At 39.7% G+C, this 16,262-nt stretch overlaps 1 protein-coding gene across 2 annotated transcripts in view; it reads left to right on the top strand.

Annotated features, from left to right (window-relative positions):
* Positions 1 to 5,566: 5,566 nt before the first annotated feature.
* ntf3 (neurotrophin 3) overlaps positions 5,567 to 16,262 on the top strand; it is a 38,129-nt gene continuing 27,433 nt past the window's right edge. For both annotated transcript variants that reach the window (XR_477650.2, XM_007571638.2), the window contains exon 1: positions 5,567 to 5,748. Coding sequence is in view for 1 of the 2 variants with exons in the window: in XM_007571638.2 (XP_007571700.1) it covers positions 5,731 to 5,748 (18 nt within the window). In the remaining variant the exon portion in view is untranslated. The remainder of the gene's footprint in view (positions 5,749 to 16,262) is intronic.

The following is a 16,262-nucleotide window of genomic DNA, read 5'->3' as shown; positions in this document are numbered from 1 at the left end:
TATGCTTGCTAAGGTGGAGCACTCCATTGGGTTTGGGATCAAGAGATTGAGAGTCTTGATCACAGTTTTTTTTTTGTATGTCCATCTATCAAACAAACTATCCTAGCTTATCCACAGTAACGACTGGTCTATTTTGGTGAAGGAGAACTAGATCTGTTGTGGTCCTCCCATCTTCCAAACAATCAGTTAAGGTTATGCTGATCATGAACGAAAGAACAAGATTTAGCTACAAGTATCTGAGATTATCTTCTCCCATTAGGTGGATGGGCTCGGCACTAGAGATAGGTGAGGAGATTCGTTATCCATGGGGGGCTTAAGGTATAATCAGCTGAAGTGGTTCAGGTGTCTGATTACGATGCTTTCCTGGACACGTCCCTTGAGAGATCTAGAACTTGCTATGAGGATTGTTTTTCTTTTCGGATACCCCTTCAGATACCCACAGCTTCTCCGGGGAAAAGGGATGATTGTGGGAAAATGTCATCCTTTGATATTTATAAACCCAACCATGGGTGAACATCAAACTGAATAAACTACACAAAGGTAACGGTTTGTCCCAACTTTAGGTTACGGGGGTTTACCACCTGCTGCCAGCCTCATCTTGATATCAGCAGTCAAGGCTTCTAGTAGCCGTTATTAATATTCATATTACTAACACATTCATTTAAGATTCTCAACTTTCTAAATGTTCCCTGCATCCTAAACCTATTTTCTGGTTTGAACCGTCCCAGAGTAGCCAGATAAAAACCAGTGCCTTGTTCCCGTGGTTGTTTGCTCATGTCAGTGTTGTATTCTTCTGTAACCCTAATTCCTTCAGTTGTTCTGTACTTGCTGTTTTATCAATAAAGTTTCTCTTAGGAGGGGGAACATAATGAGAGGAAACAGGGCTGCTGGTTAAGTAGTCTTCACCCATTTCAAAATAAGAGTATGAATAACAGTGAAATGTCTCTGGAAAAATGAACTCAGGTTGTGCTAATGTTTTCAGAGTTAGCAAAAATGCTAAAGCGCTAAGCGAAATATTAGCTCCTTTATTAGCAGGTTAGCAGGAGGTGTGTCCACCACTGCATACTGTCCCTGTCAAACATGGTGGCGGCAGCATTCTGCTAGCCAGTTGCTAAAACTAAAGATTTGGTCCAGATGAATAAAATCTTGAAGTCAGTTTTAACCTCAAAACCTTCAGTTTTCTTTAGGATTTTTCTAGTTTTTTTTTTATTTTATTTTTTATTTTTTTTCAGCTTAAGACCCAGTAGCAGGTTAAGAGAAGAGTGTCTTCTCCAGAAGAAAAATCCAGTTTTGGAAAGTTGAATACAAGGTTTAGAACTAAAATAGAATAAAACATGTGTGATCACATAAACAAGGTAAGAGAAGTCCTTACAATGTGATTTTTAAAGAACATTTCAGATTCAAATATTAAGGGACATGTTATGTAACAAGACTCCTTAAAGGTAGATGCCAAAATGAAATCAAAAGCTGACTGAATGGTGGGAAAAGAAGCTATAAATTAAAAAAACGGTTCATGTGTCAGTAATATCCTGTAGCTATCTTACTTGTTAGGAAACAACGTGATCGCCTCATGTTTAATATCAATAAACATTAGTAAATACTGCTGCCAGCTGAACATTCTTTCATATTCGAACGCTGGAAGTAAATAAGTGGCGGGTTCTGCTGCCAGAAAAACTGTGTGGGAATGAAAAACATGATGAACTTAGATCACCCGCAGAAAAAAACAACTTTGAGCTGGTAGATTTTTCATCCCAATTAATTTCTCTGATAACATTTTTATGGCTTTCCAAAAAAAGCCAGAGTGTTTGGTTTAGATGTTCACAACTGGCTCTTTTTTTGTTTTGTTTGCAGTTTAAATGCTATTATTATGTTGAGTCTGTTTGTTCTCTGGCCGTTCTGGGTCTCGCTGTCATGGAGGTGCTGTGGAAAATATTAGTGTTTACTGAGATATGGTAGATATTCCATGCGGATCAGCATCTGCAGCCTATTAGCCAAGTTAAAGCAAACCCACTTTGATGGATAGATAGGATGGCCGACAGACAAGAGCCACAACAAGAGGAAGACGGGATGAAGGGCTTTGCTTAGGAAAAGAAAGCTGCTGCACGGTGCGCTGCTCGCCAATAACACACACTCCTCCCCCTGAACCCCTTTCACTGAGGCTTGATTACATTTCACAACTAAATGTACTTGGCTAAAGTCAGGGAAGAACTGTTGCTGTGACTGAGAGAAAGCAGGAGATTGGATATAAGGAGTAGCTGCCATGGAAACCTGGAGGCTCGGCTAGCCCTTAAACTATGTCATGCTAAATACTAACTGGCAAACTACATAAACAAGTGTTTTTAATCTGTATAAGACATATAACTTATCTTTTTATAAAGCTGATACATTCTCTCTAATAAATTCATTTAAAGGGCCAGTATTATGTAAAATTGACTTTGAGGTTTCTATCATGTTAGAATTTTATTCCCTCATCAAAAACAGATGTGGAGTGTTACTTTGATTTTTTTCATGCATGTTTGAGAAATCCTTTAATCTCCATGGCAACCATTCAGTTGTGCAAAGCTCCTGGGTGGACCTAGCTCCTCCTCTGAGCTCTGAGTTTCCAAGCTTCTGCCTCACAGAGCAGCTCTCCACCACTCGGCTCCTAAAGACTAGCCAGCAGCAATTAGCAAAACACCTGGTGGAACTGAGCATCAGCTGAGCTTACTACAGGAGCTACTTCTCAGTGAAATGCTGGTTAAAGCATTTTTAAGGGGTCAATAGAAGAGTGACGTTGTGATGACTTCCTGAAGGTGGAGCTTCAGAAAGAACAGGTGTTTTTAAAGAGACAGAGGCCTAACGTCAATACGTTAAATTACTGTGTCAAATTTCTTTTAAGTCATATTTAACATTTATATTTCATTTTTATAGCAAGCTTACGAAACATCACAGAAGTCTTGAAACCGTCCAATTAGCAAAACAGGTTCACACAAGGTCTTAAAAGCAGGAGTGTCAACAAGTGTGTGCTACATGTGTTCATGTGTTTTTACTTTTGTGGTGACATAAATTGTAAGCTCATTATCAAGGACCTTTTGGCTGATGAAAACTGTTATTCTTCACTTCTTCATACAAACACCCCGAAAGGAAAAATAATTGCACCCACCCACTGTCAGACGAAGGCCGACGGTCCTCACACCGCTTCCTAAAGACCAGTGGTCCATTATGAGCTCGTGTCAACACAAACACATCCCCTCAATGGGAGGTCTGTGTTTGCTCTGAACTGTTAAACACGTTCCTCGCTGTCAGAGCCATAGGTAGTGTGTTCACTGGTACACACACACACACACACACACGCACACACACACACATGCACACACACAGACCACACTGCTCCCTACTTCCGCTGTATATTTGTCTACATGTCTGGGAGGCAGCTGAGCTGAGAGAAAAGCTCCTCTTCGCTCCTGGTTTCAGCCACTGGCAGCAAATCTACACTTCACCTCATTAATTATGTAGTGTATATAAATCATATTTGGGGACGGGAAAATTTAACAAGGATTTGAAAAGAAAATATGAATCTACAACAAAGAGTAGAAGGCAAAGTAAAGGGAAAATCAGTAGGGACGACAGGTCATGCTTTATATTCATGAACAGTAAAAAAAAAAATGCCCCCCCTTTTACCACTGGAGCCTCAGACTTCAATGTAGGAGTTTGGGTCCAGCTATTGATTACATATTATTTTCAATTACAATAATCCTGATAGTACTTTACTCCTTATGTCACTACCTGTAAATGTGTGAAAAGCTTTGGTTTAGACCTGGTTTGTCCACAGACACATGAATGGACATTACATCACTGATGGTACCACAGTTTGATGCAGTTCTGTCTCCTTAACTCTCTCTGTTTTTGATGGATGAACATTACATTGCATGGATTCGATGTATTCCAAATTCTTGTCTCCTGAAGTTTGCAGTTTAATTTCTAACAGAATTATGAGCACTAGCACTCCCATCTTCCCTTTTCAGCATGTTCTTCCATCGTCTGTTCATTTTTTAGATATTCATCTCCTTTCCAAGCTCCTTCCCACTAAAACTTCCCCTCCTCCTACATATTTAATGACTTCCCATTCGGTTTGGGGTAATAACGCGGTTGTCATGTCTTGTGGGGGAGCCTCCAGGACCTGCTAGCTAAAAATGTTAGCATTGTAATGATAAAACATTTACAATGCTGCATTAAGGGACCTCTTGTGATGTATGACTAATGCTTAGTCATAACGCAGGGAAAAGAAATAGAGTGGCAATAATTCTCAGGGAAAAAAAGTGTGTCAAGTAAAAGTGTCTATGAGTGTAAGCAGATGTAGAGCTTATAGTTAAAGTTTGAAACCCTCATTTAAAGTGGAAGTACTATATATAATAGACTCGTTTTAGTTTTACATAATCAAAATTGAATCTGGAGTGTTGCTTTGATTCTTTCATGCATGTTTAAAAAATATGTTAATGTCCATTTTTACAATAACTGAGGTCAAAATAATTACTTGATTGTGTCATAAAATCGCACTATATGCCTGAAAAACATAATACTGACCCTTTAAAAGCTTGATGTATTTGACACAGTGACATCTAGTGACAGAAGCAGAAAGCTGCAATTAACTAAATATTTTCTTCTGATCCCAAAGTTACCAGAGGAGTTAAAGATGTATTTGTTTTGTTCTGCTTGTGTTATTTTCATGAAATGGTTTAAAAAGAAAATATTATCAAGTATCCCCATCACAAGCAACATGAATGCCTAACATCCTGCATCATGAATTAGTAATACACATTGTGCATCTGCAGAGGAATTTCAAGGGCATTACGGTACATTTACAAAAAAAAAAAAAAAAAAAAAAAAAAAAAAAAAAAAAAAAAAAAAAAACTTTTGTTAACCACATAGCAGGGTGGAAAGGGAGCATGCATGTATTTCTCAGACATGATGGAAAAAGGAACACCAGATGTTCTCTACGTTCAGAAACAATAAAGCGAGCCTGTGTGACAATAAACAAACACATCCATCATGAATCCATAAAGCAGCAAGAAAAGCAAACAGTCCTAGATACATGTGGTAGATCAGTTCTGATCCAACCTTATGTGACGAACCAACACAAAGTGGTGCAAAATGTTATTGTGTGTGTGTGCGCGTGTGTGTGTACTGCACTACTTTTTGTAAGTCTCTGCAGGTGGGCTCCCATAAATCACAGCTCGGGGCCTCCAACAGTCTCTGATCGCCCCTGCAGCCAGTCGCTCGGGAAGAGCTCGTTGGCGATAGGTGTGTGTTGTGTTTTTGTTGTTTCTCGAAACTTTGAACTTTTCACCTTTTGCGATACAAAAAGAAAAAGGTCACGTGCGTGCGTGACTTTTGGTTTCATCTGATACGCACGCCCTCACTCCAAACACACGTTTCTAATTCGGTGTCCTAATTCATGTCAGCAGGCTCTCCAGTGACACAACGGCCAGAGGTGCATGCAAGCGAGACTCTCCTGCGCCAACAGCCATCTGTCCTTTAAAGAGAGAGAGAGAAAGAGAGAGAGAGAGAGAGAGAGAGAGAGAGAGAGAGAGAGAGTTGCGCACACCCTGAGCCTCTCCTCTCCTGCACAGATCCAGTGTGGCGCACTGACAGGCGGCAGTCCTCAGAAAGTGGGAAGTTTTCGCCAAAAGCTTCTGTGTGAGAATTAATCACCTTCATGTCGACTGTGTTGGATACTAACCCGCCGATGCTATGGTTACCTTTATTACGGTAGGAGCACTTTTTCTTCCCCCCTTTTCCCCCCACAATTGTGGTGCTTTTTCCTGGGCACAAAGTTCTTCTTCTTTTTTTTTTCTTACTTTCAAGACAGAAATTTGATCCAATAGAAACAGAGAAAGTGAACCTAATCCTCCAGCAGCTCCGTTTCCAAAGTTTCCAAAGACGCGCTCTTTGCGTTTTAGCCAGATTTGGAGTTTTTTTCCCTTTTAGGCTGAAAAAGTTTCAGAGACTGTATATTTCGCTCTAAAGTCACATTTTACATTTTAGTTCCTTCAGAAATGGGCAAACCCGCAGGTCACCGCTGAATTCCAGTAGGAAAACGGAGCAGAACGAGAGACGCGCACCGTGCGCTCCCTGAAGGCAGCGCAGCGGGGGCGCACTCATTTTACTCGCCTCTCTGGCTGTGTGCAGGTAGACAAAAGGGATGGGTATTTCCAAATGCACACGCACACACACCGAAACACACACACTGACACATGCACATGAATGTCAGCAACTCCATTAGTTCTTAAAAGTCTTAAGCAGTCGGAAAGGCAGGTGCTGCAGGGAGTGCGCACCACAGCGGTTCAGCTTGCGCCTTTCAGGCTCCCCACGCGCTAATTGCGGGGCCCCCGTGCGCCGGTTTGTAGGTGTGAAAGCTGATCTGTAACAGATGAGTCCCAAAACAAAGGCGGGCTATGTCTTCAATGGGGGGTTATTTGTCCCCCTCCTCAGCCGCGCCGCCTCCTACTGCATGCGTGCATAATTGTTTGGTGAATGCAGAAGAGTCCCGCTCAGAAATGGTCAGACTGAACGTTCTCTGGGGGAGTTTAACGAGTTGAAACAAGTGGGACATGACCCAAACGGACTAAAATAAGTGAAAGTTGAACAGTTGTTTTTTTTTTTTTTTCTCCTTTTCCTCTAAGTTTCCTCCCCAATCTGCAGTATGTGCGGTTGAGTGGGCGCTGTGGGCCCTTTTTTGTCGGGAGCCTTCCTGCTGCTGCAGAGGCCTCGAATGGAGTTGACATGGAAGAAAAACAATAATGTAACTTTATGAACACAATCCGGTAATGGCTTCCGTCTGGAGGGAGAGAGAGAGAGAGAGAGAGAGAGAGAGAGAGAGAGAGGCTCCAGCTGCGAGTTTACCTGCAGCACTGAGGGAGTCACTTAGATAAACAGATGGAAGGAAAACAAAATGGGGAGTCAATACGACGAGGGTGGAGCTAATGGGAGGTGTTTGAAGAGTAACGCAAACATTAGTGTGTATTGTTGACATTTTATGTAATAGAGAGAAACACGGAGCGAAGGAAGTAGCTGCGTTTCCGTTACAAATGTGCGCTAAACTTCGTCAAAATTCCGCGAATGTAACAAAAAAATAAAAGTTTCGCATAAGTAATGTAAACATAAGTGGCGTTTGCATTAATAAGTTTGTTCCCGCGACAGGTAATTAAAAATATATATGCTGCGCCATCATTCTCCAACTACTTCCTGTTCTCTTCTTCTTCGTGGTTTGCGCCTGTGACGTCCGGTTGTTGGTCATGTGACTCGAGCGTTTCCGTTGCAGTTGTAAATGAATTTCGATACCCCAAAAAGAAATTAAAACTAAAACTAAACACCTCATCTAAGCGCCCAAACTTTTTCTTGAAAAAGTTGTTTTGTAAATTGCCGTGTTTTCATTAAGCAAATTTATTTTCAAAATGTTAAGTTGTTTAACTGTGTGGTCGATGGAAACAGCTAGTGAGAACATGCTCACATTTTGATTAAATGAGAACCTGAAAACTGCAGCATGTACTTATATTCAAGCTCCTCTGAATAAACACCTGTGTTTGACGATGGGTGATAAAAACACACATGGCAGTGGCTGTATCATGCTGTGGGCTTTCTCTTCTTTAGCAGGAAAAGTCAAGTCAGGCATATGTCACATGTCACATTTCAGCAACAAAGCAGTTCAAAGTGCTTTGCATCATAAAAACATCAAGTATGAAACAAGTAATAAACACTGCAGTTTGTCAGATATAATTAAAACCATCAAGCAAATATACATCAAATATTGATTAATGGTTCACTTACTACTAATCAAATTCAAGAAAATGATTCCCACAGCATGATGCAGCCACTCCTGTGTGTCATCAAGAAGACTGCCTACTTCACTAGTTCTGTTTTAAATTGAGGCATCAGAGTAAAGGGGGCTGAATACAAAAGCATGCTACACTTTTTAGGTTTTCTTTAAATGATAATATATATATATATATATATATATATATATATATATATATATATATATATATATATATATATAATTCTCTTTCCGCTTCACAATTGCGCAGTCTGAATGAAATGTGCAGGCGTTTGTGGTTTTAGGGTGTGAATACTTTAGCAAGGCACTATAATGCTGTAAATCCTTCAGTCAAAAAACAGAGGAAAAAAAAAAAGGTGTAACTTTCAAACTGATTGTGCCAGGAAGTAAAAGGTCAAAGATCAAGAGCAGTGCAAACTCGTTCTCAGAAGGACCGATGTCAGACTCTGAACTTTGCACGTACAGTGATGGACGTATTTATTACCGTGTGGTCGGGCTTTGAAGCTTTATCTTTGATTAAGTTGCTGTGGAAATTTTCGCATGTGATGGAAGCCCGCTCCATGTCCGACCGGGCCAGCGGGCGACGCATTCCGCTCGCTGTTCATCTCCACTAATGAGTGACGTTTACTTGCATGATGTCACGACCCCGCTTCCAGAAATTTGCGAGGAAAAAGTCTGAAAACGAGGCGAAGCAGTTTAAGTTGATAGGTGATCATGACAGGAAAATCGGGTCTCTTTCAAAGAATTTTGACCTCATTCGGTGGGGAAGTCCCCTTTAAGCAGTGGCTTAAGAAGATAATTGGGGCGAGCGCTCTGAAGTCCCAGCTTCAAACAGGGTTAGCCTGATGGACATGATACAAGTGAGTAATGGTCACTGAGGTTTGACTTGAGGGATATAGCTGGAGGATCAGGTCCAACTCACTCTGGTCAGAACAGACAGACAGACAAGGGAATGATTCAGTTTAGAACGACTGAATGAAATGAGAATTCATCCGTCCATCAATTTGTTTTCTAATACACCACGACTTGAAGACAGGGTTATAAATGTACAGGTATGAAAATGAAGGAACAAAATGAATTGTGTTGGAAGAAGACGGGTGCGTGAACTGTTGAGGTGAAGCCACGTGTGGGCTGTTGTAATTGAAAAAGTCACTAATTTTTTGGCGCTACCATACAAATCTTTGCTATATTTTTTCTTAATTTAAACCCCTTCCAAAAATCTATACAAAGAAAAATGATGAGAAGAAACATTACAATCAGACAGACTGGACAAACATTTTTATTTTATATTTTGAAGAACCTACATTTTGCTCTTCATATTGATCGTGGACAGTAGCTGGACATCAAGTCAGGCCAGGGCAAAAGTGTGAGAAAAGTAAGAAACACTGCCACCTGCAGGTGGGAGTTGGCAGTCACGTAAACTCAACATTTTGACTGGTTTTGCTAAGAAAATTTGCAATAAACTGACAATCATGAATTCACTCCAAAAAAGCTTGGAATCATGAAAAACTGGAGGGATCATTATAGTAGCAGGTTGAAAACTATGAAAATGTTACTTATTTGATCGAACAGAAATACCAAAATAGTGCTCTGAAAATGCTTCCTTGTGTTATTGCCTGTACTGAAGAAGGTAAAGATCTACCTCAGCTGTTTAGCATTCATGCTAACACCTAGTCAAACAAGTTCAAAACCGAAGATGTTTATTATGTAATGTCAGTTTAACTTTCATAGATAGTGGCTCATGTATTTATAAACCCTTACACAGCTTCCACTTTTAGATTAAATTATTTCCGTGGAAGTATATGAGTGTTACTATGATGATCACCGTCGGTTGTAGCTTGTAAAAATGACCTTTTCATTGAAAACAATACAAGATTTTTGCCAAAATCCTGTTTGGCAAAAAAAAAAAAAAAAAAAAAAGACAAATGTTGAGTGTCAAAGTCTAAGCAAACTGTGAGGAAACCTTCCTGCAGAGCAGCAGGGCTGCACCCATCTCTCCTCTTCTGAAAACACTCGGCCCTGTTTCTTGTCAGCTGCCTTTGCTTTTCAGAACGCCAACGGCTCTTAATAATAAAGTCAAGTGGGACTCGAGTATTTTAAAACAATACAAAGATTTGTGTTAAAGTGATATTAGGTCAAGAGCCTGAATCATGACGAAGCTTTAAGGTTTTCTGACCCGATCTTTTACGCTTTCCTAAGTGTTACGGAAGTCGGAGGTGAAATTCCCGGCGTGTTCTCGACACTTCCTCTACTGTTTGCTCTTCCTCCTCTACTGTATGCTTTGCAGTCTGACAGTCCTGGCTGCTCTGGGATGGTTTACACATTTAGCAGAGTGTTTATGTGCTGCACATTCTTATGACTAGTTAGAGCAAAACATACTGCGAGGATGTGGATGAGGTGGATCAGTGGAAGTGTGATCGGACGCAGCTCAGTGCAGCCGGGATGGAATAATCAGCACTGCAACAATCAAAAGTCTCCCTGTTTGTCTTTTTCTTACTTTCCCAGTGACACAACAGACGGGGAACATATGATTCCTTAAACCCACCATCCGGATCTTTACCTTCCCTGGTTTTCCGACTCCGTTTACATCCAACCTCTCTCTGTTGTACTCTTGACCTCTGCATAAAGTACTTGACCCTGATACAGCCAATTCCTGGCCTAAATTCCAACATAACCCAATTTATCACCCCATGCAAATGCAGGTTATGAGGATATGTATAATCTTATTGAGAATTAGATTTGTTAAGGGATGAATCCCTACTGAAAAAACTGAATTGCTCATGTTTAGGCAGTTGTCGACTGTGGCTTAATTGTCCTCTTGCAATCGGAAAGTTGTAGGTTCATTTCCAGCTTTCTCCTGTCACATGTTGGTGTGGCCTTGGGCAAGGCAGTTGACCCCATATTGCCTTTCTGGTGTGTGAGCACAGCACTACTGTAAAGCGCTTTGAGTAGTCAGTCTGTATGACTAGAATGGATCTGTAGAAATTCAGTCCATTGACCATAAAGCAATCATAACTACGACTTTTAATCTGCAAATAGTAAAAAAAAAAAAATAGAAAAATCTAAATCAGCTGACATGTACGGTGGCCCTGAAGTTCAAACTACATCAACAAATCACTGCACACGATAAAACTGAAAAACACAACTACATGTTCGAAAACACGACAACATTAACAAAATTTAAGCGGCAGGTCCCAGTGGGAAACCAAAGAGATCGCTGATTGGATGAAATCATTTGTGATGATGTGCCAACACTGTGGTTTTCTAATTTATAGATGTTCATAAACAACAACTACAATTTCATTTAATTTGTAGTTGAGCAACAACTACAAATGAAGGATGTTGTGTTTCCCTAATTTGTTCTTGATCTTAGCTAATGTGTTTTTTAATATCTTGTATTTTTTAATTTGAACTAGTGTTGAGTGATTTGTTGATGTGGTTTGCACTTCAGGGCCACCGTAGATATGCCATGTTTTTAGCCTATCTAAAAACGACCCAATAAGAAGGGTGCTGTTTGAGGCCAAAAGTTTCCCATTTTGTCCTCCAACCTGCTGCCGACTCACCCAGCTGACCGCTCACCGCGGCAACACCTGACATGCTATATCTAAAGTATTTCAGTTTCCTTTGAGCCAAACCACCGTGCTAACAGACTGCATGCAGCCCACCAGGAAGTCTCACCTCATTATCTCCTCAGAAGGAGACACCTCGGAGTGACATACGTTAGACTGATGGATCCACCTTTGATATCTGAGCTGGCAGATGTTCAGATGACCCGCAGGCGAAACCTGCTGCTTTTAGACGCATTCTGAAGCTCAACCCGCACAAATCCAATCCGCTACACTTGTCCGCACATTTGGTTTGACCTTAACGCTAACATGATACTAATCCTAGTTTGAATCTCTACCTGGAGGGAAACAGAACAGAAGACTGGTGTGGTGGGTTGACCGGCTGATTTTAGTTTTGTGGTCAAACGTCTGGTCTTTACAACGGCATGTTTGGACTGATGTAGATGGAAAGAAAGGAGGAGTACATTTCTGCCAAAAAACACTGATGTTTTTAGGTTAGTCTCATGAATTTTCTAGAAAAAAATTAGAAATGTCTTTGTTTGAGAAGTCACAAATTTGCGCAAAATAACTCAGAAACTTTGAGATTCATCTCAGAAATTTTTTAGAAAAAACTTTGAAATTGGAAAATGTTTCTGATAATATGTCGTCGTAGGTTTTGATCACCACAACGATGTCACTTAACATTAAATTAGATAGTTATGTTGCTATGTACTTCCCGCTGTTTTTTTTTTTGTTTGTTTTTGTCTCACTTAAATTTTTTAGCGAAACAAATTTGAATTTCAAGGATGGACTGTAATTTCCAAGCTGTGCTTTTATCAAGTGAAAAATGTTATCCAAACTAACTTATATCTATGTAAAATTAAAACCACTCCCTTCACCTGATGCTGATGTGTTACAGCTTCATCATGGATCAGTCAGTCTTTTACACCTTTAGAGAAATTATGACCCACTTTTCTTTGTAGAATTGTTTTATTCAGCCACATAGAAGGCCCTATTTAAGCTAACTCCACTTGATTTTATCCAGCCTGGACTTTGACTAGGCTTCTGCAAAACCATTATTTAGCTTTTTGAGCCATTTAGAGATTAATCTGTTGGTGTGTTCTGGATTACTGCTGCCTCAAAGCTTTTTTTCTTTTTCCTTGAGCGTATGGTCATGAAGTGATGGTCAGGCTTTTTCTCCTTCAGGATCTTCTGTTAGAGCAGAAATCATGGCTCCAGCGGTCACAGGAAGTGATGATGTCATGAAGCAGTAAAGCTCCCCCACACCATCCCACTGCCACTGCCGTGTCTGACTGTCAGTATGGTGTTTTTCCAAAGATCTGTGTTAGTTTGAAATCAGATCTAATGACATGAACATTTCACAAAGTTTCTCTTATATGAATCCACAGAATATTTTCCCAGAAATCTTTGGGCAGAAAAGGAGAAAATCTACATTTGTTAATTTTAGAGCTTTTCCACCAGAGAGGTCTGCTACCAGAGCCTGTTTTAACTGGTTTGCTTTACCACAACCTCGGATTTTGGGATGGTTCTTTTGTGTATTTCGCAAAGCCACAATGGAAACACTTTTTTCCATCATACACGTCTGATTATCGATAACTACGCTGCCATTGGCACAAACCATGAAGAAGACGACGACAGGAAGTGGTTGGAGGATGATGGTGCAGCATGTTTTTAATAACTTATCACAGAAACAAACTTACTCACACCTGATTTTAATTCCATTACTTATGTAATGAAAACACACCAATTGTGAAATGGTGTTTTTTTTTTTTCAACATTAGCAGAACATTGACAAAGTTTTGCTGATGTTTGTAAAGGAAACGCTGCTCTGTTGTTTCACAGTAGAGCCTCAGAACCTCTTTTCTTGAATTTCTCTCGGTTTGCACATGATGCGTCGCTTTTCTCGACCTTTTCTTAAACCTGCAGGTCTGGCAGTAATCATGTCTCAGAGAGGCTGGGAAAATTCTGCTTTCTTCAAAAATACAATGGGTCAAAAACATGTCATTCGTGACTTACTCAGGTCTACTTCATCAGTTAGGGATAATGTTGTACTTTAATAATATAAATAATCATTTGAAAACAGCTTTTTGTATTTACTCAAGTTGTCCTTTGGTTTTAAAATTAGTTTGATAATCAAAAAGCGAAACAAAAAAACCCAAAAAGAATCTTTCATGGTTAGGGTTGAGCTGTTTGGAGCACAAAATGTGTTGGGGTTCATTTAATTTCTCTGTTTGTTTGTTAGATTCAGTATTCTTTACCATAGTCGGTTTATATTTTGGTGAATTGGGACAAAACGCTACTGTTTCTCCACATTATCAGCAGTTCAGTGCAGTGGGCTTCAAGTGAATTTTTTAATGTTTGTTTTACAAAAACATCGTAGACAAAAAGAACCGCGGGAGCTCAGACTGTCACGGTGAGAGACTCTGAGGTGGGTTTCATGTCTTCATGTCGAGATTTAACATCGTTCTGATGACGGAGGAAGAACAGGAAGTGAGATTTATGGGACGCAGTCCGTCCCACACAGAAAGTCTGTTATCTAATGTATGTAACAGTGTTACTAGTTAAATCCGTAACACTGAAGGAATGTATACCCACAGGTCCATCGTTGGTTTCAACCAATATTTTCCAAATTTTCCAGCAATAACTGTTTTATAGTTTTTTTTTGTTATTTTTTTTCCCCAAGCAAAAGTTTGGGGAAGCCATTATGATGACATGTTGTGTTTTTTTTGCCGCCAACCCCCCCACAAGAGAATCAATTTTGAGAAGTTCACGACAAGAAGTCAAGAACTCGGCTGAATGTTGGAAACGATGCGACTTCCTGCAATGGAAGTAAGCTAAATTGAACTGGAAGTGTAGGACGTAGCTCTCATTTAATTTACGCATTCTACGCCATTTTAATGTCGAGATCAACCATAAATCTAACTTATCTGTGAAAATGTCTGGCTAAAATGAAACATTTAGCCTCTGAAAAGATACAGGACTTTTAAATGTGTTAGGAGTCATTTTTAGCTTTACTGTTTGAAAAGCTGGTGCTGCTGATTGACTTAATGTTCATTATAGAACAATAAACCACAGAGGATCTGTGTTGATACATTCAGGGAATTACAACAGAGTGACTTAAATTTGAAAATGAGGTTTTGAACACCTTGATGTGGAAATGCTATAGAGGCGTATTAAAATACATTTAAAAGCTACATTTCAATTTCTCTCTGTTTATGTACAAACTGGCACCATAATTCCAGTTTGCACATCTTTTATGATCAATGGAAAGGCAGCTTGTATCCTGAAATTCACTGGTTTTTACACCTGTGATGACCCGAGATAATAACTGCATTGTGTTTTCATGCAGTTCAATCTAATCATAAATCCTCATAAAGACTCTTGTGAAACAAGTAGAGTCTTGTTTTTGGCTTTACACTTCACAGCTTAGCGGGAAATATTTGCTATCTAATTGCTTTATCCTGTGTAAAAACGCACTAACGAAAGAAGCTTGCACACCAATTTTTTTAAATTCCTGTGTCTTAGTTAAGCGGTTCAGTTATTGGATTTACTTTTTGAGGTATTTGGAGAACCAGAAAGCAAAGCCGATCCTATTTTGACTTTCTCGTTTGTCCCTCGTTTGGCAAAGACCAAATAAGGAGCTGCGTCTGCGGCCATGTGATATGGATTAGTGTTTGTAATGTGTTTGTTTCACTGAAACCTTTTAGGGTGGAGCAATGCACAGTCGCATGCACTCTTCTCATCCTTCAACGCCGTCTTGGATTAGATTTCACTGCAACGTTTGAAGTTACTGTGCAGACTGGTGCAGTGAGCACTGTTCTCCAGTGATTCATTAATTGCTAAAAGCTGAAATGAATGCCCATTGGGGGGTTTTCTACTACTGTACAATACAAGCTCTGCTGTTGTAATTTTCCACACTGGTGCCAATTTTTTTTTCTCCTAACTGCCTCTCCAGCTCCACCAAGTTCACTCCGCTTAGTTGAGCCTCCTGGTTGAATCTCACATGAGTGACAGCAAGACGATGTAAGAGAAATCATTAAGATCCACAACTGAATCATGTTCATCTTTGGCCCGATTAGTGAATACACTGCGTTTTGTTTTATGTACAGAGAGAGGCTAATAAGAAAAAAGATGATAACATTTAGGTTTGTCGTAAATTGAATAAGGGATCATGTGGATGCAGCATGATCTCAATGTTAGCTTTCATACATGCGAGCAAATCACAATAATTGAGAGAGGAGATTACTGTGTTTGCGCAAATTCAAATATGGATGTTTTTATGTTAACTGTAAAAAAGCTGGGATTTGATCATCAGGATTGTTTTCGTTCTGATGCTCAGTTTGTTTCCACGTCATCTTGCTCCTGCTGACAATGTGTTCACGAGGAGTAGTATTTTTAAGTGCTAGGCTAATGCTAGCATGGCTTCTTTGCATTTTGATAGGACTTGTTGATAATTCAGCTAACATGAGATGAACTCTGAAAGCAGCTCTGTCTGACGCTGCCAGCTGTTTCAGCGCAGCGTGCAAATCAGGTCACATGCAATCATGTGATTTTAACTTAATTTTTTTATGTATTGTTTGTGTCGTGGTAAACTTTTGTGCTTTATGGCTTTTTATTATTTTTGAATTTGTAACTTATTGTGTTCTTTTTATATAAAAATGCTTTTTATTTATCATTTTTTATTTTCTTATTTTGTAAGAATGTATATTTATCTTTATATTGAATTTACCTTGAGGGCCTACAGATGAAAGCTAGCCTTCAAGGCTAACTCTGGCATATTATGTTCATTGTCCCTTTTTGAAAGGGGAAACAAAGATTTGATAGATAAGCAAATTCATATGAATGACCTAGACTAGTTTTACAAGCATGGCATGCAAAGCTAG

The sequence above is a fragment of the Poecilia formosa genome, unplaced genomic scaffold (genome assembly GCF_000485575.1).
Source record: "Poecilia formosa unplaced genomic scaffold, Poecilia_formosa-5.1.2 Scaffold284, whole genome shotgun sequence".
NCBI classification, from domain to species: Eukaryota; Metazoa; Chordata; class Actinopteri; order Cyprinodontiformes; family Poeciliidae; genus Poecilia; species Poecilia formosa.
Note: the sequence above shows the minus strand (reverse complement) of the source record. Positions and strands in the feature narration are given on the sequence as shown.